We start from the raw sequence: 25,593 nt of genomic DNA, 5'->3' as shown, positions 1-25,593 counted from the left end.
AAACCCCCCGATCGCTGATTGGCCTAAATAGGCCGGTGACGATGACTCGTCGACGGTCCCAAGTCAAGCGCCGGCGGTTGCAGCTCGCTAAGTACGGGGCGAACTTACTGGCAAGATCCGAACCTATGAGTCATCGGCGCCTGTCCCGAGTCGTCGGTGGCGTTTCAACGGCCGTTTGAGTCGTCGGTAACGCCGCCACGTCGCAGAGAAAGCGCCGAAGAGTCGTGAGTTACAACTGGCGGTCCAAAAACGGACGCGTTTATACTTGATATTTGTATTGATCGATAGGAAACTTAAGAGAAGACAAGATAAGCCTTCGGGCAACAATAACAGAACAGCTTTTCCTCCCAACCACGCAAGGGCGACACCGGTGCCTGCAGTGAACGACCTGCAGCTCAAGGTAAACCTGGTAGGTAGGATTATGACTGTCGGTGGGCACATCTACTAGTGTAGCGTGTGTTCATCCCTGGCAGGGCCAAGAGTCAGTGGCTGGTATATTGGTAGCGACGAGTCGTCGCCAGGAGCTGGAGGAGCGAGGGCGCACTCCATTTATTTCTTCCCGCCGGAGTATAGCTCCGGCACCCTCGTATCACGCCGTTAAAGGCCGGGACCCTTCCTTCTGAGGGCCTGCGAGGTATATTTTGTGTGTGAGAGCGTGCTAGCCTTTGCTCGTGGCTAGTGACGCTGAGTCTTCCGTCAGTCGACTAGCGGAAGCTCGGTACACAGGGGAAACATCAACCCAGTGCAAGGGAAAGTTCCTTGGCCTTCAGGTTCTAACCCTAACAAGCCCATTGAGTCTTCGGTGACTTCGTGGGTGTTGTTGGTGGGGAAGTGTGCCTTATATATATTAGCGCGTGTTCCTACACGACACGTATCCACGAGTCCCGCACGTCGGCGTTTCTTAGCTCCCACTGCTGGGTTACTGGCCTGCGCAGGTTCTTCAACTCCCACTGCACCAGTAGACCCTTCCACAGGTTCTTCAGCTCCCACTGCTCCCGTAGACTCGGTTGCAAGTGCATCGGCTCCCTCTGCTGCGGGTAACTCTCGCGCGGCAGATTCAATTGTGAGGGCCTCATCAGTCTGCCCGAACGCTCGCTGGGCCATGGTGGCTACATTGGTCGTATCGAACAGCACGTCTCGTGAATGTGCTTGTTGTTGTACATGTCCCAGAGTCGATAACCCTTCGTTTCCTCCGAGATTCCGAGGAACCGGCACTTTACGGCACGAGCAGACAGCTTCTTGTCCTTTCTTAGGACGACAGGGATATGCGCAAAGCACACAGAGCCCCACACGGGTAGCTTGCTCACGTTGGGAGGTGTCTCATACACCATCTCATACGGTGGCTTATTTCCCAACCGCCCATAGGTGTGCGATTTTGCACATACGTCATGTACATAAGTGCCTCTGGCCACCACTTGTGTGCCATATCACCGTCTTTCAATGCGCAGCGAACTCTGTCCAGTTTGCTCTGATGATCTCGCTCTGCAGCACCATTCTCTTCAGGGCTGTAGGCATTCGATGTTTGGAATACAATTCCTTTGCTTTTACAAAAGCTTTTAAAGGCTGCATTCACAAACTCAGTTCCTCCATCGGACCTGAGCCGACGAATCGTGAACTTTCCCTCACGCTCCAGCTGCAAAAGTAGCTCATCTACTTTCTCAAATACTTATTTCTTATTGCGCAGGACATAAGTCCAACGCCATGACGTGTTGTCGTCAATGATGCTCAGAAAGTATTTAATTTTCCCGCAGCTGCCATACACCCCAATTGTTTTCATGGGGCCGTTTGTGTCCATGTGAATGGTGCTAATCGGGTGTTCATCTCTCGAACCCCTCGCATTCCGGTAGGACATCCTCCGTTTCTTCATCTCTGCACACGTTGTGCAGAAGAACGGAATTTTTCTTAGACCTGACGCGGGTAATTTTGGCATTCCAGCCACTAACTTTGCGCTTAGCATCGCAACAACTGCCTCTTTATTGAGGTGGCCTAGTTTGACATGCCGCTCTTGCAGTGTGCGCTCAAACCATTTATTATTAAGGTGAGCTAGCGGCTTACAGGGCCCTTGCTTCACTGCGTTACACAGCAGTTGTCTTTCTTGCAGCGTTTTATTTTGCATATAATACGCCCCGTTGATAGCTATCGCAACAAAAACTAATTCGTTTTTGAAAAGTACAAATTTGTACTCGCCAGTTAAGGATCCCAAAATTTGGTACCCACCGCGCCTGAGCCAGAACTCGCTCAGAATGTTCGAGGTAGCGTCCGGTACTAACGCAATATTTCCGAACAGAAAAGGTCTAATTCCTCGTGGACCATGCAAATACAACTTTATTGTACCAATATGTGAATTTGAATGCTTAGAGCCCTGTGCAAATGTAAACATGTACTGGGTGTTGGGCTCCTTCCGCACAAACCGCGCTGCTTCGCTGGTTAGGCCATGCCCGCACCCTGAGTCAAGTACCCAAGAATTTGTGGTTAGATACATTTCATCATCTAACAGAAATGGATACAAACTTCGCACCTTTTTCTCGAGCTCAGTCAGCACACCGGCGATGGACTTCGTCGTCTCAGCAATCTCTTGATTGCTGTCCTTGCCTGGCTGCTCTTCCATGTCCACGTCGCCGTCCGGTTCCTTACCTGCGCCTTGAGCCTTGCCCGTGGCGTCAGCATTCACTGCGTTGACGACGGTATCCATTGGCTCGTCTTCGTCGCTGAAGGGCAGCGTGCCCTTTCCCGGGGTCACGGCCACCTCGAAATTGCTCGGAGGCGGGCTCGTGTACCCATCAGCTGTCGCTGGTGACGCGCCGTGTTCAGCGTTGCACGCGTCCACCGCCACGGCTTTAGCCAGGCACTCATCCAGTGGGACGTCACGTCTCACCTTGGCCTTGGCCCTTCCCTTGCCGTTGCCCCTCATCTTGGGCGTTGGCTCGTGGACTTCCTTGCGAGCCTGGCGGCTTGGCCTTGACCAGATGTCCCGGCGGTGCACGCCAGCTGCCTTGTCAAGTGCACGCTTGGGGCAGTTGATCATCTTGTGTGGCCCAACATTGTCCATTTTGTTGTGCTCACCACCACAGTAGTGGCACTTCATTGCACCAATGTTGTAGTGCAAATCGCGCACCGGCCCGTCCACGGCCTTGCGCTTGCCAAGCACAGGCCCCTTCGGATTTGCAGGAGCCGCGTTGACATGGTTGACCGCCTTTCCGCTGGCCAGATCCCAGATCTCGATCTTGCTCTTGGTGCCGAAGATGGCATTGAGCTTGCCGCTCACCTTCTCGAGCGTAAACCCATTCTGGGTCAGCTCAACCGAAGAGCCCCACATTTGCCTCGGAAGCACTCCGAGCACCATCACCAGCATAAGCTGGGAGGTCATGTGGCTGTGCAGAGCCTCGTGCGCGTTCACGCTAACTTGGCTACGCACACTGTTGAGATCTTGAAATAGCTGTCCCACGCTCTTGAAATCGGTGTTCACCATCTCCATGAACGGCCGAACCAGACCAACGACGCCTGCCGCGTTGCTGAGGCTGTACTGTTTTTCAACGAGCCGCCAAATTACATGGACGGGCTCGTCCATGCGCTTGGTCGCGATTCCCTTGAAATCGCCAGGCAGCGTCTCGCACAGCAGCCGCTTGATGTACGACGACTGCTGACTCAGCAGCGTCTCGTGCAAATCGTGCTGCCATGCCGCGTCTTTATCCTCTGCAGGAGGACGCGGCGGCATTACCGGCTGACTCTCGAGCAAATCCTCGAACTCAGTCAGCGGCTTTGCACGCTTGTGCGGCAGCTCCTCCAGCGCGCGTTGCTCGATTAACGCCTTGAGGTGGATGACTAGCTTGCTCTTCCATGATGCGAAGTGCATAGGCTTTCCGGTGAACCGCAGCGAGTCGACCGAACTCTCGTCAACTTGGGGCTTGCTCATGTTACTTGAAATGTTAAAATGAACAGAATACTGTAGGTAACTCACAACAATATATTACTCTCAACCTATTATTCCTATGCCTACTACTCTAGGTCCGTGCCCGGTACCTGGAGGCAAAAGCGGAAGCGAACTCGTCTTCGGACTGCGTCCTTGACAGCTCACTCCTCGGTTTCTTGTCGTCATCGCACTATGGATGGCAGGCAGCTCTCTGCCTGTACTATCCAGATCGCAGCTGGCGATCTGAACATTTTCCTCTCGTACTTGCTAATATAAATATTAACACCTTAACGAGGTTTTTCTTTCATTATTCATTTACTCGACTGGCAGACAGGCATTGCCTGCTGCCATTCTACGAGCGGGGCGCGCGCTGCGCGCCTCCTCATTGAACACTAACATATATCTTTTTAAAGGCTGTCGTACTTATTGCAACTATGACAGACCATTAATGTATATATGGCTGGCGTCCAGTTCGGAAGAGTAGATGAAAACAGCACAAAACCGTTAGCAAAAGGTGTTCCCACACCGGGACTCGAACCCGGGTCTGCTGGGTGAGAGCCAGCTATCCTAACCGCCTAGACTATGTGGGAAGGCTGAACACTCACCTAACCAACACACACGCGTGCCACCACTCACCCACATGCACCACTCGCACGCTCTCCGCACCACCGCTATCGCCCGCTCCTACTCACGCCATCTCGTCTACTTCTGATCGAACAACTCGCCTCAATTGCCATCACGCATAGAACCACAGCTCGCATGAACCGCTTCGCAAATTCTCCACTTAACATATCCTTGAAGCACAGCACGCGGCACCACGCGTACCAGTCCGAACCGGTGTTTTCACAGACCTTTACCATGTGAGCGGGTCCGGGGTGCCCGCATGCACCATGCGAACATGAACATGAGACGTAGTGCTTGGGGGGGTAGCTTCATCTTCGAGAACCACGAGTTCACGAAGATGCTGAATTGTTCTTGTTTGCCATCGGAGTGGCGGATTTTCTTGCAGCACCACCAGCAACGCGTCCGGACGTTCGGGTACATTGACTGGGCGCACTCCGGGCAGAGCATTGCCTTCTGCAGTAGCCCCACCTCGCCCACGTCTCTGCCTCCATAACAGCACTGAAGTCGAAGAGGTAGGGCCGTGGAGATTGTAGTTGTGCGCCATTGGGCTCCTCTTTGCAACTGACAACAGAAAGCGATTTAGAAAAACGGGGATGTGAGAAAATGACTAGGAGTTTGTATAGGAAGAAGGTGACGAATGCGCTCAACGCGCACGAAAAGCGGAGCCTCCACGTGGTTTGGGCGCGAACTCGCCCCGTCAGTAAAGGTGTGAACGTTCAGTCTCTGAGCGTTCGCGAACCCTTTCTTTTCTTCTACTCTTCTGCGACGTCTGGTAGTGAGTTGGTTGCCAGCCTTCCATAATATAAATGAAGTGTCATCTCGGTAGCTTTCGAGATGCTTACATACTTCAAAACTGTATGGGCATAGCTAAAGCCTATTATAGCCATGCAGGAGGCTCGGGGGGGAGAGAGCTTCAGAAACAACAAAATCAAACATTTGGTGTCGAGGCCCTCCTGTACCATCAGTGCCTTGCCGTGTGCATCGCTCGCTTTCGTTCGGCCCTACATCGGCGTCAGCACTACCAGTGCAAGCCGCAAGAACGCAGCTGCAGCATCAGCAACAAGTCACCCGTGAGCAGCAGCATCAACAAGAGCAGAGTTTACTGGAGCCATATTACCAACAATCTCTACTTCCTCCTGACTTACGAAATGAAAGAGATGTGATTGACGACGAGGCGCTACGCCCGTGCGCCGAAGTGGGAAACGGCCTACTGTTTACACCATGCAACGCCAAAAGAGGAGAGTTGTTTGACATTTCGACCGACTAATTCTCGCACTCTTGTTGTGTACTTCATAAAAGAGGCGAAGGGGTGTAATCGATTGGCATCTCAAGTTGAGACTTGTAACATCAAAGATCACGACGTTACAAAATCAATCGTCGACGATGCCACCCGCTGGAATTCCTGTTTGCAAATGTTACAGAGGAGGACAGTGGTGGAGGGTACCCTTGTGAAAATTTTCGCTTTTGCCAAGCAGCCCGAAGGCCGCAAAGCGTTTAATGACGTGGCGAAAAAGTTGCGTCGTCCTATTAGTGAGAAATGGCTTACTATAAAGTGCCTTCACGCACTTTTAGGTCCATTCGCTGTCGCATCAGAAACGCTAGGTGTCTAATCATTCCGTACGATGCCTCTCGTTCTTCCTGCCTTGTCTGGAATCCGTAAGCATTTGAAGAGGGTCAATTTGATTACTGGTATTGCTGCCGAAGCTGGCGACGAACCGTACGTGGCTCGAACGATTCCGATGATGGACAATTGTCTCAAGGTAATGATTTATCTGTGTGTGAAGCGATTCGAACACCTAGAGAAAAGTGAACTCAGGTGGGTCGTTTTTCTGAATCCGCAGGTGGGAAAGTCGATGACTTACGTTAGCACTGCCGACAAACTGGTTGCGAGCAACGAGTTTGTGCAGGAAATGGTGGAGCTGGCCAAAGAAAATCTTCCAGCTGAAGAAATCGGGATACACAGTCGAGCTCCCGTTCAAGATTATGAAGAATAGCACCGCAGTTACATGTATCGTCACATGTTCGGCCCGGATGTTGTTCCTCTCGCAGCTACGGACCTTGAAACGGAGTGCAAAAAGGGGTTTACACGATACTTGGAAGCTATTTGGTATAGGGAACAGTGATGTGAACCCTTTTGTGTGGTAGCAGGCAAACGGAGGCCATTATCCAAACCTGCGTAACCTGGAAAGATAATGGTTTGGTACTGTGGCGACGGGCTTGTGTAGAACTACCATGCGGATTTCTGCGAAGACGCTACTCCACACGACTTTACCGCCCGTGAATGTTCGTAGATCGTAGACCGGTTGTGTGGCTGAAGGTTCACAGTCCTACCCGTCAGCGGGGAAGTGCACCTGATTCTAGATGAGTTTGATCCGGGTTACACTCTATCAAAGTACATTTTATTTTGTGTTTTTTTTTTTGTGGAAGACGGAGCTCTGCTTGGGGAGAACCCGATGACGCGCTTCGAGGAGACGACGACAAGCCTCACGGGGACGACGACAAGCCTCACGGGGAAGACGACCGCCAAAGTAGTACGAGCGAACATGAATCGATCGATCCATGGGGACCAGATTAGCAGGCCCTACGCGCAGGCTCGTTGAAGTTGGTCGACCTAGTCGACGTCGGGAGGTATAAGTGGAGTATTGAAAACGGTGTAAATTTAATAGTGACGGACGTTATGTCAAGCAGGTTACCACTACAGCCAAGACGGAAGGCGCTTGCGGCATGAGAACCAGCATCGGAGAAGCTGGGGTATGAGCAACGAGGACGCTGGGGTCGTTGACTTGCACGATAGGAAGTCCCTATCAAATTAGGAAGGGGAGCGTAAAGCCCATTTATGATGGGTACTTAATTAATGGTATATCGGATTAGTCAGGGTATAAAGAATATGAGGGGGATAGCCACGTGTACCGCTGTAGGAGCTTTAGTTTGAGGGAGAACTTCTTCTTTCCCTCCCCCCATCCCCAAGCACGCCTTATCTTCCTCTCCCTCCCTCATAGCTATTTTTAAATACTTGGCCTTCTAAGTGTGCGCTCTGGGGAAGATTCAAGACTGAGGGGAAGCATGCCGTTGCGGATAGTCGACCATTTCGACCATTTCGACCATTTCAGAAATGGTTGGCCATTTTCGGAAATGGTTCACGCAAGCGGCTGAACCATTTCGCAAAATGTCAATAGCTGAGTTTTGGTCGGGCGACCGTACCCGACCATTTCCAGATGCTGAGCAATTTCGGTAAATTTACTACCCATTCGGGCACGGTTGATCATTTGCGACCTCTGACTGTACCACAGCGATGGCGAATACAAAATGTCGCCAGATTGCGGCAGCCTCCAGTGCGTTGCTGCGTCGAAATGTGTGTTCGTCGTGCAGACGGCTCAGCAAGCTGTGCGTGGGAGTCGCGTGCAATTGTTGTACTGTACTTCGTCGTCTTTCAATCGCTGTGCATGTGGTATTTGCACAGCATCGTAATTTTTGCAGTGGTTTGGTCTTTTGCAATCTAGCCTTGCCTGCATTGAAGAGCGGACAGCCACTGTCACAGAGTACATACCAGGACTCGCGTTTCGCTACGTTGACTGCGAACTTCGTCTCCTGTAGCGCGTGCAACGTACATGATGTACGTTTTCGCTGGTCGAGTTCCACGGGAAACGGTCGCGCCCTTTCGGCTCATTAAATACTACTCTGTGGCAAAATCGTCTTGCCGCTGCTGTGCGCTCAACGCGTGTATGCTGCACTGTACTTGGAGTACTTCGAGGGGATAGGCCCTGTGGACATGGTCTATCGGACAGGCATTGCAGGAAATAGGGTCTGTCCTCTCCAGCTTCGCAAGTCACTAGTGTGCGAAACCGCCGAGCTCTGCACCGCGTCTAGCGCTCGTCCAGGCATCTTCTCACGAGCGAAGCAAAGCGCGCACACAAGAGCATAATATACGTTCCGCACAGCTGTGGCCGCAGGCTCAGAGCAGCGTCCCCGTCGGGCGCCGCCGCCGCGCGTCTCCGGCCTGGTCGTCGTATCTTGGGATTCGCGAATCTTATCCTCGACTGCCGGAAGAAACGGCTGCGCGCAAGTTGAAGCGGATCTGCTGCTGCGGAGCAATCGGCGACGTCACCGACAGAGACCGGCCAGCCCACCACGTCGGCGCTGTCACAGACTCTGTGCTGTGCAGCAGGCAGCGGGGACGGGGAGCCATCTCGCCGCTGCGCCAGGAGAACGTTGCTCGCGGCGCTGCTCACAACCTCACAGAGACTGGTCGGTCTGAATTCAAGTGCGCGCGCCGTCCGCCGCCGACACGACGGAAAGATCGCGTTCCCCGCAGGCCGGGCGGCCAAGGCAGGACAAAATGTATCTTTCTCCTCAGCTGAGCGCTGCTGGCGTATCGCGAAACGACCGCGGGAATCTGCGGATTCTCGCGCCGATTTTCGGGATTTCAAGTTTGAATTCTAGCTGCGGTAGGGTTGATCACCCACTACATTTACGAACTCTATTGCGTCGCATACCGCCCAAACACGGAAATGCATTCGGAGCCCCGTGCAGAGCCGTGGGCCATACAAACTCCGGTGTGCGGGCGCTCAACGCCGCGACTTGCAGTCCGATCGGCTGCTGACGTCGCCATTCTACCGTTTCCTCCCGAGTCACTACCGCTCCCCGCGCAGACCTGCCGCTGCCCGCAGCCCCGCGCCCGCGCCGCCACCATGTCCCCCGCCGCCGACACCTCGCCCACGCAGCCGCCGCCGTCGCCGCGCGTCCTGCAGGAGACGGACTGGAAGCTGCAGCGCAAGCTCAAGCACCTGCAGCGCGACGCCGGCCGCCGCTCCGCCGAGAGCCGCGCCGAGCCGCGCTTCAAGCACCACGCGCACCACCAGCACCGCGCCGACGTCATGCGTCTCGAGCGCGACGCGTGGATGCCGGCACCCTCGCGCAGCGCGCGTCGCAACATCAACATCCCGGCGCAGCAGCGGCCGGCCCCACGCGGCGGCAACGCGGCGCAGCTGAGCCGCTCCGGGCCGTCCGCCACCTCGTGGCCGCCGGCCATGGCCGCGCCCGGCGACGAGCTGCTGGACGAAGCCATGGACTCGCTGACGCTCGCGTCCTCGGCTCCCTCCACGGCCTACACGGGGAGAGCAGCACAAGAGGAGCCCAGACGCATGACGCTCTTCGAGAGCGCGCGCATCTTCAACGAGTCGGGCCAGTTGCTGAGCCACGACAACTTCGACGAGCTGGGCTCGTCCCCCGAGATGGTCGCCGAGGGCACCCCCAAGCGCAAGTTCAAGCGCCGCGTGGGGCGCCGCAAGCACGAGGGCAAGCGCGCCAACGCCGTGGACGCGCTCAACGCCGACGAAGTCGTGCTGGAGCTCATGTGTCTGCTGTTCCCCGACGTGGAAGTGACCCAGGAGCTCAATCTGCTGCTGCTCGGCGGCGCACAGCACGAGGACGTCTTCCACTTCGACGAGGACGACATCGTCGACATGCCCGCTGCCCAAAAGCCCAAGAGCGGCGTCCTGGACATCGACCTGCTCAAGTTTCAGGCCGCGCTGACGACCATGCTCTTCGGCTTGGACGCCGCGGTGCACGAGATGCCTGCTCGCGGCACGGCGGCAGAGATCCTGCAGGAGATGTTCTTCACGCCACAGTGGATCGCTCACGAGATGCTGAGCATGGTCAAGCTGGACGTGCTCGCCCAGTACGACCGCTTCGCGGTGGTGAACGCGATCTTTCGCACTATCCCGGAGATGCGGTCCTGCATTTTGGCAGCGGCGTCGTCGGCCTCTTTGGCGATCTTCCAGCATCAAGGTCTCGCGGAAATTGAGCCCCGCAAGTCAGGCAAGGACCTCGTCACTGTCAAGGGCATCCTTGCATTTTTGAACGTCGCAATGGATGTCATTGAAAGAGACGCACGGTACAATCCGGACGTGTTCGGCAGCAGCGACGAGCAGATCCGCGACACCATCGGCGCTCTGTGCAGCGAGATCATGCGCGCGATCCGGTTACTGGTTCGCAGCTCCCCTGGAGGCACCGGCAACTCGGACTCCAACCGCAACCAGCTCGAGAAGTTCGCCGAGTGCAGCGACTCTGCTGAGGCGACGACCTACCGCGCGATGGGCGAGCTGGTGAACCGGATGGCCGCGTTCTCCCCGATGCACGGCGAAGAATTCCTCCGCTGGATGCTGCTGAAGTGGCCTCAGCGCAACGTCCAGCTGCAGCTGTTCTTCGTGCGGTTCACGGCGGGGCTGCTCTCGCAGTTCATGCAAATCGGGCTTATGTTCCCCACCGACGTGGTGCACCGTGCCTTCACGCGTATTCAAGCCTGCATCCAGTCGACGCACTTCCTGGTGGCCCAGGAGGCGTGCAACATGTGCGGGAACTTCCAGCTCATGAGCGTGTACTTGTCCTGCGACCAAGCCCTGCGCGAGAAGATCGCGTCCGCGCTGCACGATAACGCCACCTCCCACTGGAACAAGCGCATCCGGGAGATCTCCGACGACTGCTTCGACATGCTGCTCGACCTGGCATGAGCGAAGCGTGGACGAGGGGCCCGAGATGAAGATATACACATTAGAAAACGATAGAAACATAACATAACGCACAGGCCAACGAGCCTTGTACAAATGCGCCCAGCGCAAGTACGATAACCTTATCACAATAGAACACAACACCTGTACTCTCTCACGCTCGCGTTCCTCTGCTCATGCCGTTCAAACACCTCGCAAAGCCTTGAAGATAATTTCTCGAGCCCCGTGAAAAACAACAAGCTTCAACTTGAGCAAAACGGATCCCCAGCTGGCCCTGCAGCTACACGGCGACGGTGCACGCGCATTTTGCCCAAACTGTAGGCCAGGCATGCATGGAAATGAAGCCATGCTCAACTTGTAGCGACTGCAGTAGGCTGCAGAGAGTCTGCGAGCTGGACGTATTGTTGTCCACGCCGAGTATCTTGTCCGGCGATCTGACTCACTGCTGCTGACTACTGTACATAGTATATTATCCTACGTGTATCGGCGACTGGCGACACCGCCTTCGACTCTCCTCCGTCAGACTGTTGCCAAGCCGGCGCCGCCACGCTGTCGTGTCACGATTGCAGCCCCATTGCCGCCCAGTCCGAGAGGCCGCCCGCCGGGTCCGTTGATCAGCGAATTGAACGGCGGCGAGGCGCTGCGTTGGGACTCGGGGCACCGGGCACAGTTTTCCCTCGCAGGTTGAAGCCGCCCGCACACCCGCGGCCACTGTCTGCGCACTGGAATTTCCCTCTCGCCCAAAGCGGCGTGCAGGCCACTCGGGCATTCCGCTGCAGGCTCATTCGTCCACAGGGCGGCAAAAGATGCACTTGCAGTGCACCAGGTGTTGAAGTGCCGCGTAAAAAGTCGGGCGATCCGTAAAAAGGCCGCGTAAAAACGAAATTTAGAAGACCACCTGCAGTATTTGATATATTGTAGTCTCGTTATCCATTCTCTATTGCATCTGTAACATTAATCAACGTGGTCAACACCACCAGGTGGTTCAGATATATATTTGAGTATACATAAAAATCATCGCTATAGCCAGGTTCTAACTTTTTACGCCTTCGCCTTGCGCGATCTGGTTCGGCCCGAAAGAGCTCCTGCCTGCATCCATCTCCTCTCTTTCTCCGCACTGCAGCGATCGATCGCATCAGGCTCCGCTCCGCTCCGCTGCTGGTCGCGCGCCGAGCGTCTTCTCTCCAGGCAAGCAGGCGGGCAGGGCAGGGCAGGCAGGTCGGCCGGTAGCAGCAGGCAGGCACGCAGGCGCCCCCGACGGACGCAGTGGCAGCTCGCCTCTTCAACACGCAGGAGCATCCACCGCCGCCGCGGCGCCGCACGAGCAGCGGCTGCGGGCCCCAGAGACGGAGACTCTGGACCACTCGGGGCCACCGCGTTGGGGCCGCCATGGCGCAGCAGGACGGCAGGATGGGCAGGCGGGACGGCAGGATGCGCCGCGGGTGTAGCAGGACGCAGCGGCCGCGGATAGGCTGGCCGCTCTACTGCGCGGCGCTGCTGTGGACTGCGGCGGTGGCGTCCACCGCGCAGGTGCAGGCGTTGGTGCAGCAGACGCAGGTCATCGCGCGCTGTCTGGGCTGGGCCAACAACTCGTGCGTGTTCTCGCCGCTGGAGCCCGTGCACTTCGCGGGCCTGAGCCTCACGCAGCAGACTGTGTGCAAGGTACGGACGGTGCCGCTAGGCTGGGTGGCACATGCGGAGACTCACACGCTCTGTGATTGCTGTACGTGTTGATTGGTTTCCCCGCGCTCACTGCTGCGAACTGCTGCGACCTGCCACTACAGGCAGACTTGTCGGTGGCTGTGAAGCAGATTGACTGGGAGTCGCCTGCAGGCGGAAGAGGGTCGGTGGACAGCCTCCTCATCAATGGCGTGGAGATGCTGGCCAGCCCCGTGCACCCGTCGCAGGCGTATCTGATTGCGAACTACCCGCACTGCAACGACATGTTTAACGTTTTTCCGCCCTGGGGCAACGGGATTATCGGCCCGGAAGGACGCAAGTCGATTATTCCCGAGATCACGAGCGACGACCTGCCGATTTCCATCCACTTCAACTGGAAGGGCCCCCATGAAGATTTCCCCGTGTGCTCCATGGTCGGCGTCTCGATTGCAGGCTACGCGGAGATCAATATTTATCTAGAGGCGCAGGACGATTCAGGTACGGCACGCCAAATGCGGGTGAGGGCGATTGGTGCGTGCTGAAGACTGTAATGATGCTAACTGGGGGGTATTTTTTCGGTTGTCAATCATACAGAGTGCCCGGGATGGGATGGCGCGTCCCTCACGGCATGCTTCGGTAACGGCGAGTGTGGTTGTGCTGCAAATGATATGAGCCCACGTACCTGCACATGCGTGTACGACCGCATAATGGATGCGCACAGTACACAGGTTGGCGTCTGACTTTGTGTTCTAATTTTTGTCTATTTTGTAGAAATGGATATGCTGCTCCAGATTGCCGGGACTGCGCTAGCGGATTTTTTGGTGCAAAGTGCAAGCGAACGTGTGAGCCGTGCCTCAACGACGGTCACTGTGACTCAGGACTAATGGGCACAGGCAAATGTATCTGCCCTGAAGGCTTCGACCCGGACACCCGATGCGCCACTTGCTTGCCTGGCTTTTTTGGAGAGAAATGCAAGAGGTGTCCAGATTGTAATTTTCCTCACGGGAACTGTGACGATGGACTGATGGGTAGCGGCCGCTGCTCATGCGCCGTAGGATTTGACGCGAACAACAATTGCATGGAATGCATGCGTTCCTTTTTCGGATCAACTTGCCAGCCGTGCAAGCCGTGCGACGGTGGCAAGTGCAACTACGGTCTGCTTGGTGACGGTGAATGTGTGTGCTCCGAAGGGTTTTCGGCGGAGTCGCGCTGTCTTGAATGTGAAGATGGGTTTTATGGGCCGTCTTGTACGCCGTGCCGCACATGTAACAACCACGGTCGCTGCAATGACACCAATGCCGGTGACGGAGGGTGCATTTGTGACGAGGGGTATACCCCTGAAAGCCGATGTTCACTTTGTGACGACGGCTGGGACTTCAATCCAATGACGATGTCGTGCCAGTGTGCACCACAACACTTTGGAGCTCATTGTAGATCGTGTCCAATTTGTGCTCCGCACGGTCACTGCAACTCCGGAGTAGATGGAGACGGGAGATGCATCTGTGACGTTGGGTGGTCCGACTCGAACAATTGTGTAGGGTGCATGAGCGGCTACTTCGGAGAGACTTGCGTGGCTTGTCGTAAGTGTGGCGAAGGGCGCTGTGACGATGGCTTACACGGGTCAGGGAAGTGCAATTGCCATCGAGGTTGGGACTCGCTCACCGACTGTTACGATTGCGAGGAGGGTTTTTTCGGTGAAAATTGCCAACAGTGTCCGCATGACTGCGGTCATGGCACATGCTCGAGTGGGCGTAATGGCACTGGTGAATGTATTTGCCAGGAGGGATGGAAACTTGAAGGAAAGCTCCCGTGTACCACGTGTGCCGAAGGATATATCGGACCGACTTGTCAATTGTGCCCCGGGTATATGGAGAGCGAGGTTGCTTGCAGTGGCCACGGCCAATGCGTCATGTCTGGCACGCAAGCCGTGTGTCACTGCGATGCTCGCTACGGTGGTGATGGCTGCGAGTCGTATGATTTTCCGTTTGCGATGGTTGCTATCCTGGGCACCATTGCACTATCAACGTTGGGCTTCTGCATGTGTACGATGCGCCGCCTAGCTCGTCAGCCACATGCATTACAAGGACCATTCCTAAACCGTGGAAACAGTTTCTCACAGTCTGAGTACGTCGAGATTTCAGATATGGCAGACCTGGAGTACTTCGTCTCCAATGACAGTCGGGACTGGCTCATACCGTTCGATTCGCTCTCCTTGCAGTGTGAGGTGGGCAATGGCACGTCTGGCCAGGTATTCCGAAGCTTGCTTCACAGCGGTGGTGGCAGCTCGGTGGTGGCCGTGAAACGTCTGTACAGCCCCGTTACAGGCCAGGAGTACTTCCAGAGTTTCTTCCGACGGGAAGTCAGCATTTTAAGTCGCTTGCATCATCCGAACGTTGTGCGCTTCTATGGCGTGAGCTACTACAACCGCGTGTTGTACATCGTGACGGACTTTTGTCCCAAATCGCTCAGCGGGCTTATTGAGAACCCTGCAGCCAAAGGCCCTCTGGAGGAAGCTGTCTTCATGAAGGTCATCAACCAGATCGTAAGCGGCATGGGCTTCTTGCACAGCCGAAACGTGGTACATCGCGATTTGAAACCAGCGAACGTGCTTATTTCCGAGACGGACGACGTCAATATTTGCGACTTCGGCCTCTCGAGACTTATCGAGCCCGATGCTACGACCATGACCGCAGAGGTTGGCACACCGAGCTACATGGCCCCCGAGATGGCTACCATGGGTGGCATCCAGTGCTCTACGAAGGGTGACGTGTACTCCTTCGGCATTTTGCTGTACTCGACCTGGTCCCGCAGCAAGCCCTATGGCGACCAAGGAATGAACCCGTTCCAACTGGTCCGTAGCTCGATCGATATTCGTTTGATGTGTTCCAGTTCTCACGTTTGCCTCGTTTTTTTTTCTGTTCGTAGATGACGGCAGTAGTAAATGGGCTTCGACCTGTGATTCCGATCAACTGCCCGCCAGCGCTAGCCCGGCTCATGCGCTCGTGCTGGCATCAAAACCCGGACATCCGTCCTTCGTTCCCGGAGATCAGCCAGATATTAAAGGATCAGTGGCTGCTGTCCATGTTCGCCGAGGGCGAAGAAGAGGACTACTACTACCCGGAGTCGCCTGGACGCGTGCCATCTTCGCAGCTCATGTCTGCTTCCTCGTCTCTGTCCACGATCCCTGCTGCAGCTGCTGGCCACCGCCGCGGCAGTAAGGACAGCGTCAACGCCATGTCGCCGTTCGCCTCGCCCCGTCACGGTGGTGGCGACGGCTACGGCACCTACAAAGAAGATGAAGCAGCAGATGAAGACGACGCTGGAGAAGAAGACCGCCTGTTGAACGAGGAGAAGCGGCCACGATAGATGCTTATGACGACTAAATAGACATGTGAACCAAAGCAGGTCTTCGCTTACGTAGTTAGTTGCAGTGCGTAAGGATCGGGAGCTCATGCTCCTACCGTAGCAGCCTCCGCACGTTGCGGCCCCGGGCCAGCGGCCGGCGCTTGTAGTACTTGCGGTGCGCCTCGCGCAGGTGGCGCGGCCGGATGGGCCCCGTCTCGCCGTTCTTCTCCATGATGCGCCGCGCCTCGGCCGTGATCTCGCCCACGAACACTTTGGTCATGCCGGCCATGACGATGGCCATGACGTTGGTCACGCTCGGCGCCCTCTTGTCCGTGGCCGAGCACTCGTGGATGGCCTGCGCCATGCACTGCAGCAGCAGCAGCAGAAACAACAAAGCCATGTTAGCTGCCATCTACGGTAGTTGGCCCTACGACTACAGCTGCGGTGGGTACCCGCTTGACGGCACCGCGCTCGAAGTGCGAGCGGCGGAACTGCTCGTGGCGCCGCGCCTCGTCCTCGGGCAGCCCCTGCATCATGCGCAGCATGGACGCGCTGTCCGAGAGCTCCACCCTGTCCTCGTCGCTGTCCACGTCGTCCTCCTCGTCGTCCTCGTCCTCCTCCTCGTCGGCCGTGCTCTCCTGCGGGTCGTCGTCCGTCGTCACGTCTCCGTGCCGCGCCACGAGCGACTTGCTCTCCTCCTCGTCCTCCGTGTCCTGCGACGCGCTGGGCAGCGCCATGTCGACGTCCTCCGTCTTGGCTTCGACCATCTCTTTCGAAGAGATGGCAGGGCGAAAATAAATATTTTTGAAAATAGAATGGAGTGGACCACACCACAATTAGTTTTTGTATACGGTACCTAGCCGGAAAATGGTCCATTCATTCGGTTTCTCCTTTTTGACGCTGGATGACGAGACAACCAACCGATAGAGCTACTGTAGCTCGCACAGCCCTATGTGGACATGCAAACGCAATTGTGAGTCGTAGTTCCCAACCAACCTGCTTCGATGTGCCCTTGTGGCCTGTTTGCTGTTCGTTGTTGCCGTCAAACACATGGCATCTCTTGACATGACATGACGCGCACTTTTATTACATGCAGCACTTCAGCCACATTTCTTTCTCATTCATGGAGTATGTGGTCTTACGACTGTTGATCATCGGCGCCCTTGGCGCCTTTGTTGCTTTCCGCTTCGTCCACTTCGCGCTGCTCTTTGCGCTTTGCGTACTCGAGCAGTCCCTGCATGATCTGCTGGCGGTACTCCTTGATCTCCACCATGCGCGTCAAAGCCACTTCCTCGCGGCGACGCATCTCCGTCGCTTCGAGAGCGATCGTCGCGGCAGCGGCGAGAAGCGGCTCGGCCGCTGCCGCATCCGAAGTGGCTTGCAGCTGGTCGAGGAGCTGCGCCAACTTGCATGCTAGCTTGTCGACGGCATTGGATAGCGCTGGGTCGTGCACCAGCACAGGGTTCCGAGCAGTTCCTGACGGAGACAGTAAAACGGTCCGTAAATACATGTAGACGAGCTTAACTGCGAAAGAGTGGACCCACCTGCTCCTTCTTCATCTAACGGCAGCGCATTGTGCCGTCGGCTGCCGCGTTTTGGCTTTTTGGCTTGCGCTGCGGCGAGCCCCGCTGGTGGTGCTGGTTCGTTGGGGTTAAGCTGTTCGGTAGCCGCAGCCACGGCTAATGCGTCCAAGGCTGCATGCTCATTCCTACGCTGCCACGACGCCGACGACGCCGACGTCGTCACGGTGGGCGGTGGCGACTCGCTCGACGTGAGCCTCATTTTCTTTGCTGTCGAGGCGGAGTAGACGTCTCGCAGCCTGGTACAATACTCTTCGTGGGCAGTCTTGCTCGCTGCTTCCAGCTTGTCCACGCGCTCGTGGAAGGCCTGCTCCTCCTCTCTTGCTTTCCTCTTTTCGACCGCCTTGGCGTAGCTCTCCGGGCCCAAGCAGAGGCCATCGATCTCCATCAAGCGCGCGATGGACGCACGAATCCGCGCGCTCCAATTTCGGTCCCCTCCGTTGCGGTTCGGCTGTGCTAGGCTAGTGCCGCCGGTCAAAGTTTGGGATGCTGCCGGTGCGCGCATCTATCAAGGCAGCAGCAGCAGCAGCGCCGTGTTAAACCGCGAAGAACCTAATGGCACTCGGCCCAGCCGAGATAATACGTCTTCCACCCACCTGATCGTCGTGAGGAGCGTAATTTCCCTGCGCGTTGGTGTTGGCATCACCGAGCGGCTGCTGGCCTGGGTCTGCACACACATACAACACAAGCACGACGCATTCGTGGTCATCGCTCTGTTGGGTGCGGCGCGAGGGCGACCTCTATATAATGCGGTCGCGTCACTATATACTTGGGGAAACGCCGCGTGCGTGCGGCCCTACTCGTGCGGAGCTACAGCGCTCTCATGAGCTCACCTCGAGCGGCGATGGCGCGCGCACGGAGCGCGTCGCCGCCGGCTTCCTGCCGGCTCATGCAGCGAGCGAGGGGGTGCTTGGTTTCGGTGTTGGCTCGACTGCGGCTGTTAGCCTCGCTGCGTCTTTGCGACTGGGAGCGGACAAGGAAGAAGCGGCGGCAGCCACACAACAGAATGCGGCGAGCGAGTGAGCGAGTTAGCGAGTGAGGGCCTGCTCTCAAGCCTCCAGGGGGCCGAGCTCGGCGCGCCAGCCGATCTGTCCTGCTTCACACTTGAAGCGCGAGAACGCAACGAAACAGTGTTCCGGAATATAACCAGGCGAACTCGAAGGGCTTCCTAGCGGTAGAAAAACGGGCGGCAATGGACTTGCCTCCCATAAGTGCAAATGGCTTCCAGCGACGGAATGCCTTGTTGAGGCCCGTACCTTACGGGCAACCCGTTCCTGTTGCTGTGGGGATTATGCCCGCAATCACAGCTTCCCGACGAAAGCTCAGCTGGCGAGAAGGAAGGCCGGTGTCTTTGGTTCGAGGCCCAGACTATGCATTCGTCGAGGCTGCTCGTCCAATCTACGTTGTTTACCGGCGCGCGCGGAGACCAATGCTACATGCATATACCTATTGACGAGCGCGCAAGGAAGTAAGCCGCCACTCGAGCAACACAGGACTTGAGCCACTGGTGATGGCTGAAAAAAGATGTTTGGTAGCTACACACACCTACCGCTCGCAGCGCCACCGAGAACACAGTCCTGTGCAGCTACTGATTTCGTGGTACAGGCCGATCAACGGATCTGCTCGTGCATAGCGAGTGTGGCGATGCTGCCGCAGTCGCTCGACTGCATGTACACGTGGTATGGTACATGCAGCGAGCGATGAGCGACGTCGCCTTCAGATGTCGCCCCACTACATGTAATCTCAACCACACTTGGAACGTCGCTGTGTCTCTATTGCTGATAGCAACGCCAAGCTTTCCCGAGTCTACAGTTTTTGTTGCGCTCATTCGAGCGTTCAAGGGCAACTTGAAGCGCCCCGACCAATCACATCCCTTTAGTCCCTCCGTCGCCCGTGATTGGCAGAAACAACCACCCCATGGCTGACCAGGACGCCATGCTGGCCGAGCTGCTACGCACGGCCTGCAGCGTCGACGCCGACGTGCGCCTGCGCTCCCTGGCGCTGCAGCGGCAGTGCGAGACCCTCGAGCACGTGTGCACGTTCATCCGCGGCCTGGAGACCCGCGTCATCGAGCGCGAAGCCGCGCAGCAAGCGGATACTTCGGCGATGCAGCAGTCGATCCAGGACGCCATCAGCCGCGCGCGTAAAGTTCGCGCGGAACTGGCGGCCGGAGGGCGTGACAGCGACAGCGACAGCGACGGAGAGGAAGAGCAGCAGCTGGGCGGCATTCTGGCGATCGCCCGGGCGACGCGCGCGGCGCAGGAGACCGAGTTGGAGCCCACGAGGGAGCAGACGCCGGCCGCCAGGCTCGAGTATCCGCGCCAGTTGAGGGCGCTGGAGGCTCGGTTGGAGGACCTGAGGCTGCGGGAGCGAGAGGCGTCCGCACGCTTCGCCTTCTGCTGCAAGATGAGCGAGCACCTGTCGCTGGGCGCCAGGAGGAGGCAGCTCGTCGTCCAGCAGCAGAAGCTGTGCGCAGGCGGCAGGACGGACGCGCCCGTGGCGCGCATCCAAGAGTCGTTCCCGAAGCAAGAGGCGAGACTGAGGGCGGGGTATCAGCGGCTGGCGGAGTTTCTGCTGCAGAAGATCGAGGTAGACTCGCCAAAGTTCCTGCAGATCGCGGACGCACCGACGTTCGCCTCGGTGTTCCCGGTCTATCACCGCTTGAAGCAGGTAACGACGCCGGTGGATTTATGGTGTTGTGCCTAACGGACGTACTGACTGGCAAATGATGTGTGTGGTATAATAACTCGACAGGCTAAGAAGATGCTGCGACTTTTGAATAGCGAGGCCAAGGCGCTGCTCGAACGGTTGCCCACTTCTCCACCGAAACTGTCGTCTGCGGCTGTAGCTCACCGAGATGAGATGCTCAAGAGGATACGTAGAAAGCAGCCACGGCCAGACGTTGGTGTGTTTGACAACGCTGCATTGCAGGTCGAAGCGCAGAAGACCCACAGCCACTTTCACGCAGACCCGACGCTGCTGGAGAAGCTGCAAGCCGCGTGGGGTGCCTGCGCTTCGGCAGACACTGAAGCGGATCAAGCCCGGAGCTCTGTGGGTGTGTACTCGACCACGGTCCGCGAGATCGTGCTGACGGAGCTGTCCAACCTCGTGCTGTGGTCTTTCAAGACGTACTTCGCCGACACGGGCGAACAGCCCGACGCGTCGCAGGTGGAAGCTGTCATGCGCCTCGTCAGGCTGGTCGACTCCGTCGCGCTCTGGCGGGGTCGAGCCTACCGCAGTGTCGTGGCTCCATCTTGAGCCCAAGCTCAAGCTCAAAGACCGTGCGTCGGAAGCGGCCTTGCTGTCTCATGCCTTGTCGCCATGTCGATGGCGAGCCGCGACCAACGTCGAAGATGACAGTTGCCTGTCATGGCGCGCAGTATACAAAGCGCAAGTAATTCGTTGAAACCCCCTTTGGCGCGAGACGGGCCGCGAGCAAATCTCAGTCTCAAAATCGCCGAGCGTCCAGCAGGTCGATCCGCGCGTCGCTGCAGGAGGAGGAGCGCGCCGCCGCCGCCGCCAGGATGCAGCGCAGCTCGCCAATGAACAAGAAGCGCAGCCTCGAGGACCTGCAACGCGCGCTGCGTGAGGAGGCGGAGTGGAAGGACTCGAACCGCTTCGCGCAGTTCGTGGCCAACGTGGTGGGCGGCATCGTCGTGGTGCTTGGACTGGGCAGTTACCTGGCCGAGGCGCTGCTTGCGTGGCTTGCCGATGCGCCGACACACCTCGACGAGTATTTGCAGCACTGCAGGGGTATCGTGGTGGCGCTAGGGAACGAGGCGCTGGCGGAATTCTGGATGGTGGTGCAAGGTCTCCAACACACCAAGCTCGAAGACCTGTCGGACCCGCAGGTGGTCGCGCGTCCGCTGGCTGTGGTGGCCACCATCGGGACGGTTGTACTGCTCGTGGGCAAGTATAAGTGGGTGGGCTGGTTCTGTGGCCTGCAGATTGTGATCATCTTGCAGTGGATCGTGGCGCTGTATCAAATGGCGCGCATTGCGCTCTCTCTGTCGCTATATGTTACTGTGAAGGTGGTGAAGCAGGTGTTGTTGGCGGTGTGGGGTGTGTATGTGGGGCTCTTCCGTGTGCGTGACAAGCAGGCCGAGAGGCTGCGTCGGCTCATGAAGACGACCAAGAGCTACCGAGAATGGAAGCAGATGGCGCAGTACTTGGACGTGTTGGAAAGCAAAGACAATTGGAAAACTACGATACGCGCCGAGGACACGGAGCACTGCGACTTTGAGCAGATGCGTCGAAATGTTGAGACGCTATCACGTGCACTTGATGCTGGCGACAACGTGAATGTGGACGAGCTGCGCTATATCGTGGCGTCGGTGGTTATGCGTGATGAATTGGGAGTTGACTCACCGAGTCTTCATCTGGAATGCAACTCCGGTACGAAGACTGCAATCACGAAGTACAATGCGCTGGTCATTCGCGCGTTGGATACTCTAGCTGGAATCAGTGAAGACAAGTTCCCCCACGCGGAAAAAGTACGCTTCTTCCGACGGATGAAGCAGTCGTTTGGCTCGACGGCATTGTGCTTAAGTGGTGGTGGCTCAATTGCGATGTATCATATGGGAGTAATTCGTGCGCTGCTTGATGCCAACGTTCTTCCAAACGTCATCTCGGGCTCCTCAGGTGGATCAATCACTGCGGCTTTCACCGCTTGCAGGACTAACGAAGAGCTGCTAAACGACGTCCTCGTGAGCGACATCTCGACGCGTTATTTTTCATTTGGCATCCGATGGTTCCCACCGCTTCTGGAGCAACTTGCACACTGCGTGAAGACTGGTTTCCTAGTCGCTTCATCCGAATTTGAGCGCACTACGGAACACTACTACAGTGAGCCCATGAATGCCGAGGAGAAGACAATGTACTACACATTCCAAGACGCTTTCTTAAAGACTGGCCGCCACGTGTGTATTACAGTGTCAGCGTCCGATATCACAGGCCATAAGGGACCGAAGAAGTTGCTGTTGAGCCATATCAACACGCCTCACGTGCTTCTATGGAGTGCCGTTGCCGTATCCTGCTCTCTTCCTGGTATTATGAAGGGAAAACAACTCATGGCCAGAGATTTCCAGGGCAATATCGTGCCTTATGCCTCGCTGAATAAGGAGTGGGTGGATGGCAGCATTCAACACGATCTACCCATGGAAACCATGGCAAGCGGCTTTGACGTTACCAACTTCATCGTCTCACAGGTGAATCCTCATGTGGTGCCGTTTGTCAGCGATGAAATCGACAAGCCCAGTAACAGCAAAAGTATTTCTTACAAGTTAGAAAGCGTCATTGCTGGAGATGTGCGTCACCGACTCAAGATGCTCGCCTTCTTGGGTCTGTTCCCGAAAATCTACGGACACCAGTTCAGCTCGTACTTCAAGCAAAACTTTTCGGGAAACGTGACGATTATCCCCGACTTCCGTTTCCTCGAATCGATCGGCATCAAGGCGATCTTAAACCCAACTGTGCAAGACATGACACATTACATCGAAGGTGGCCAGCGGGCAGTGTGGCCTAAATTGGCGTACATTCGCCACCTTTGCAGCATCGAGAAGTGTCTCGACCATCATTTGGACGAAATGCTCGGCGCCTCTGCGTACTCGTACAAGAATTGGCTTCATCCAAGCGCCACAACGGAGGCAGACGATGAAAAGAAGACAACTAAAGTTGATTAAATGCTTGGGCAATAAATGATAAATGCGTAGTAGAGTTTTGGCATGAAAGCCTACCACAACTCTACAGTAGGTTGTGATGAACAGGTACGGCTGGGTAAGACTGTGACGTCTATCCCAAGCTACAACTGGTTATCTCACAAGAACACTATGCCTAGCGTAGATAGCCGATGCATTTCGCTGCGAATGAAGCCCCAGTGAGGAAAACTCACGTTGTCTCTTGCTGTAGGACTGCGCACGGAGGTAGACAAGGTCAGCGTTGGTCCCTGTGTGACGGAGCTCACTTGTATGCGGCTTGCAGGACGACCACGAGCCTCTCACCGGCTTGCAGTGTGTGAACTGCTATTACACGCCCAGAACTCGTTCTGACCACGTTGGTGTTTGGGAACCAATTTCGGAACGCGTCTACATCGACCAGATCGTCGCGCTCAGCTAACCCAACACCTACTCGGAATCTCAGTATGGTTTTACTTATTAGACCAGGGCATTTTACTGTGCCTTGAGGAATGCACTCGGCATAGGTGTTCTGGGAGAGACCTACAAAATCCCACTTTGTATTGTCCGACAAAGCACGAATCGTGTGAGGCAACTCATAGTTTGGTCGTCGTGTTTGCAGTCAGCCAGGATTTTTCACATGTCGCCGCCCGCAAATCAAAGTTGGGCAAGTCGTAACCAATGTAGTAAATGTGTTTACTGCATTGGTTATCGGTCCAAGTCTCGCCGCACTACAATGGCAAATGCCCGATCGCACTTCCTTTTAAGCCTTCATCGCGCCACTTGGTCCAGGTGGATGTGTTGTCTTCTCCTCATTCCTTTGGTTCGCTGCTGCCTCAAGCGTCGACGTGACAAAAATGACGAAGATGAAGGTGACAGCTACGAGTCCTGCCGTGATCAGTGCAATGACTCGCAAGCACCACCGCCCCGAATTCAAGTCGTTCCAGTTCAACCAGTCCAATCACCGCCCGAACTAAGCCTCCAACGCGATTCTCCGGGAGCAGTTCATCTGTAGCACAGGACCCGCCGTAGTTTTGCTCGACAAGGCGCTTCTTGAAGAATACAACAACCATCCATTTCGTTTTTAAAAGAGGGTTTTCGTTCAAATTCTGTAAGCTGCACGCACCGACACTGCCGTTCAAGATAGGGGTGTACGAAGATACGCAGCACCGAAAGCAGCACACAAGAAGCTTGGAACGTTTGGGAGTGAGATTTGCTTATATGTATTGTGCTGCCTAATGTGCATGGTCTTCGATCGACCATGGTTACATTCAAACCCTAGGAACCTAATCGGTAGCTATTATGTGAATCTACTGCTGCTAAATACTACTTAGTGCGCGACTAGGAAGATCCCATCTCTTCCAGTGATGACACATTCTTTGCGGCGACCTGGTCGCGCAGTTCCGAAATCTTCGTGAGTCTACACTTCTGTCGCTGCTTCGGCGGGCGCCGCCATCTTCTGGCTGACCGGGTCGGCGTACACGGGCTGCACGGCTGGAGGTTGCTGCGTGGCCGTCGCCATCGGGATCGGCTGCTGCACGACGACCGGGACGGCGGTGACCGTGCCCGGAGCGGCGCAGTGCGGGTGGCGGCGGTTCCAGCGGCGCTGGCGCTTGCGCTGGCGGCGGTACTCGCGCCGGAGCTCGCGGTCGTTGCCCTGCTGGCCGTCCTGTTTGTTGCCGCCCAGGCGACGCAGCAGACTGACGAGCAGGAGAACGCCCATGGCGGAGAGAGGTGGTGGTGGTGTGGGGAGGAAGGGCTCCTTGAGTGGTTGAAGGCGAATGCCGGAGTGAGTGATGGAAGGGTCAAGTCGCTGCTGGAGGTGAGTGAGGTGTCGCCCGCCCCTTTGACTCGATTAACGTATGGTGCGGTGAGCCGGGACGGCTGTAATCAGGCCAGAGCGCGATCACGGCAATCCAGCGGATGGCAATCGTGGCCACTTTAGTATCCATTCATAGCCTCAGTCGAAGTTGGGAATACCACCGATTCCTGGAATCATAAGCCCATCTACTTACGTTTTGGCTGGCAGCTCCACATAAAGCTCGCAATCTAGCAGCGGGACTACATGTACTAGTCGGCGTTGTTACTGTCATTTGCGACTGCAGGAGTACAACCCCACCACGAACGCCAGCAGAAGACAAATGCCGCCGTCAAAGTATATGAAGAAATCCTTTGGACCACATTTATGATTTCTACTACAGATACAGTACCAGTTCCAACCCGAAGATAGAGCGGTACCCTATTCCTCACAGTATCAAGCTACATTCGATGGAAGTATCTTCGAGGTCAAATTCAAT

The 25,593-nt window shown here is 56.2% G+C and overlaps 8 protein-coding genes across 8 annotated transcripts; 5 read left to right on the top strand and 3 right to left on the bottom strand.

The window, feature by feature from the left end:
- Positions 1-9,222: 9,222 nt before the first annotated feature.
- On the top strand, positions 9,223-11,043 carry IUM83_06304 (transposon expressed; the record flags this gene model as incomplete). The annotated part of the gene is made up of 1 exon (XM_067930499.1): positions 9,223-11,043. One exon carries the CDS (start codon positions 9,223-9,225, stop codon positions 11,041-11,043), a length of 1,821 nt encoding a protein of 606 aa, XP_067800401.1.
- A 1,386-nt stretch (positions 11,044-12,429) lies between these two features.
- IUM83_06303 (putative protein kinase) lies at positions 12,430-13,754 on the top strand (the record flags this gene model as incomplete). Its single annotated transcript, XM_067930498.1, has 5 exons — positions 12,430-12,702; positions 12,825-13,197; positions 13,294-13,393; positions 13,471-13,541; positions 13,732-13,754. The coding sequence occupies 5 exons, from the start codon at positions 12,430-12,432 to the stop codon at positions 13,752-13,754; spliced, it is 840 nt and encodes a 279-aa protein (XP_067800402.1).
- Positions 13,755-14,842: 1,088 nt separating this feature from the next.
- IUM83_06302 (TKL protein kinase) lies at positions 14,843-16,065 on the top strand (the record flags this gene model as incomplete). The annotated part of the gene is made up of 2 exons (XM_067930497.1): positions 14,843-15,550; positions 15,625-16,065. 2 exons carry the CDS (start codon positions 14,843-14,845, stop codon positions 16,063-16,065), a joined length of 1,149 nt encoding a protein of 382 aa, XP_067800403.1.
- A 91-nt stretch (positions 16,066-16,156) lies between these two features.
- On the bottom strand, positions 16,157-16,811 carry IUM83_06301 (Transcription initiation factor TFIID subunit 11; the record flags this gene model as incomplete). The annotated part of the gene is made up of 2 exons (XM_067930496.1): positions 16,157-16,411; positions 16,497-16,811. 2 exons carry the CDS (start codon positions 16,809-16,811, stop codon positions 16,157-16,159), a joined length of 570 nt encoding a protein of 189 aa, XP_067800409.1.
- Positions 16,812-17,182: 371 nt separating this feature from the next.
- On the bottom strand, positions 17,183-18,515 carry IUM83_06300 (uncharacterized protein; the record flags this gene model as incomplete). The annotated part of the gene is made up of 4 exons (XM_067930495.1): positions 17,183-17,520; positions 17,589-18,129; positions 18,221-18,291; positions 18,458-18,515. The coding sequence occupies 4 exons, from the start codon at positions 18,513-18,515 to the stop codon at positions 17,183-17,185; spliced, it is 1,008 nt and encodes a 335-aa protein (XP_067800408.1).
- A 1,026-nt stretch (positions 18,516-19,541) lies between these two features.
- Positions 19,542-20,882, top strand: IUM83_06299 (OHCU decarboxylase; the record flags this gene model as incomplete). The annotated part of the gene is made up of 2 exons (XM_067930494.1): positions 19,542-20,294; positions 20,379-20,882. The coding sequence occupies 2 exons, from the start codon at positions 19,542-19,544 to the stop codon at positions 20,880-20,882; spliced, it is 1,257 nt and encodes a 418-aa protein (XP_067800550.1).
- A 266-nt stretch (positions 20,883-21,148) lies between these two features.
- IUM83_06298 (putative patatin-like phospholipase) lies at positions 21,149-23,305 on the top strand (the record flags this gene model as incomplete). The annotated part of the gene is made up of 1 exon (XM_067930493.1): positions 21,149-23,305. The coding sequence occupies one exon, from the start codon at positions 21,149-21,151 to the stop codon at positions 23,303-23,305; it is 2,157 nt and encodes a 718-aa protein (XP_067800551.1).
- Positions 23,306-24,716: 1,411 nt separating this feature from the next.
- On the bottom strand, positions 24,717-25,019 carry IUM83_06297 (uncharacterized protein; the record flags this gene model as incomplete). The annotated part of the gene is made up of 1 exon (XM_067930492.1): positions 24,717-25,019. One exon carries the CDS (start codon positions 25,017-25,019, stop codon positions 24,717-24,719), a length of 303 nt encoding a protein of 100 aa, XP_067800558.1.
- Positions 25,020-25,593: the final 574 nt, after the last annotated feature.

The sequence above is a fragment of the Phytophthora cinnamomi genome (genome assembly GCF_018691715.1).
Source record: "Phytophthora cinnamomi strain GKB4 chromosome Unknown Contig1, whole genome shotgun sequence".
NCBI lineage: Eukaryota > Oomycota > Peronosporomycetes > Peronosporales > Peronosporaceae > Phytophthora > Phytophthora cinnamomi.
The sequence above is the reverse complement of the archived record's forward strand: the minus strand, read 5'-3'. Positions and strand labels throughout refer to the sequence as shown.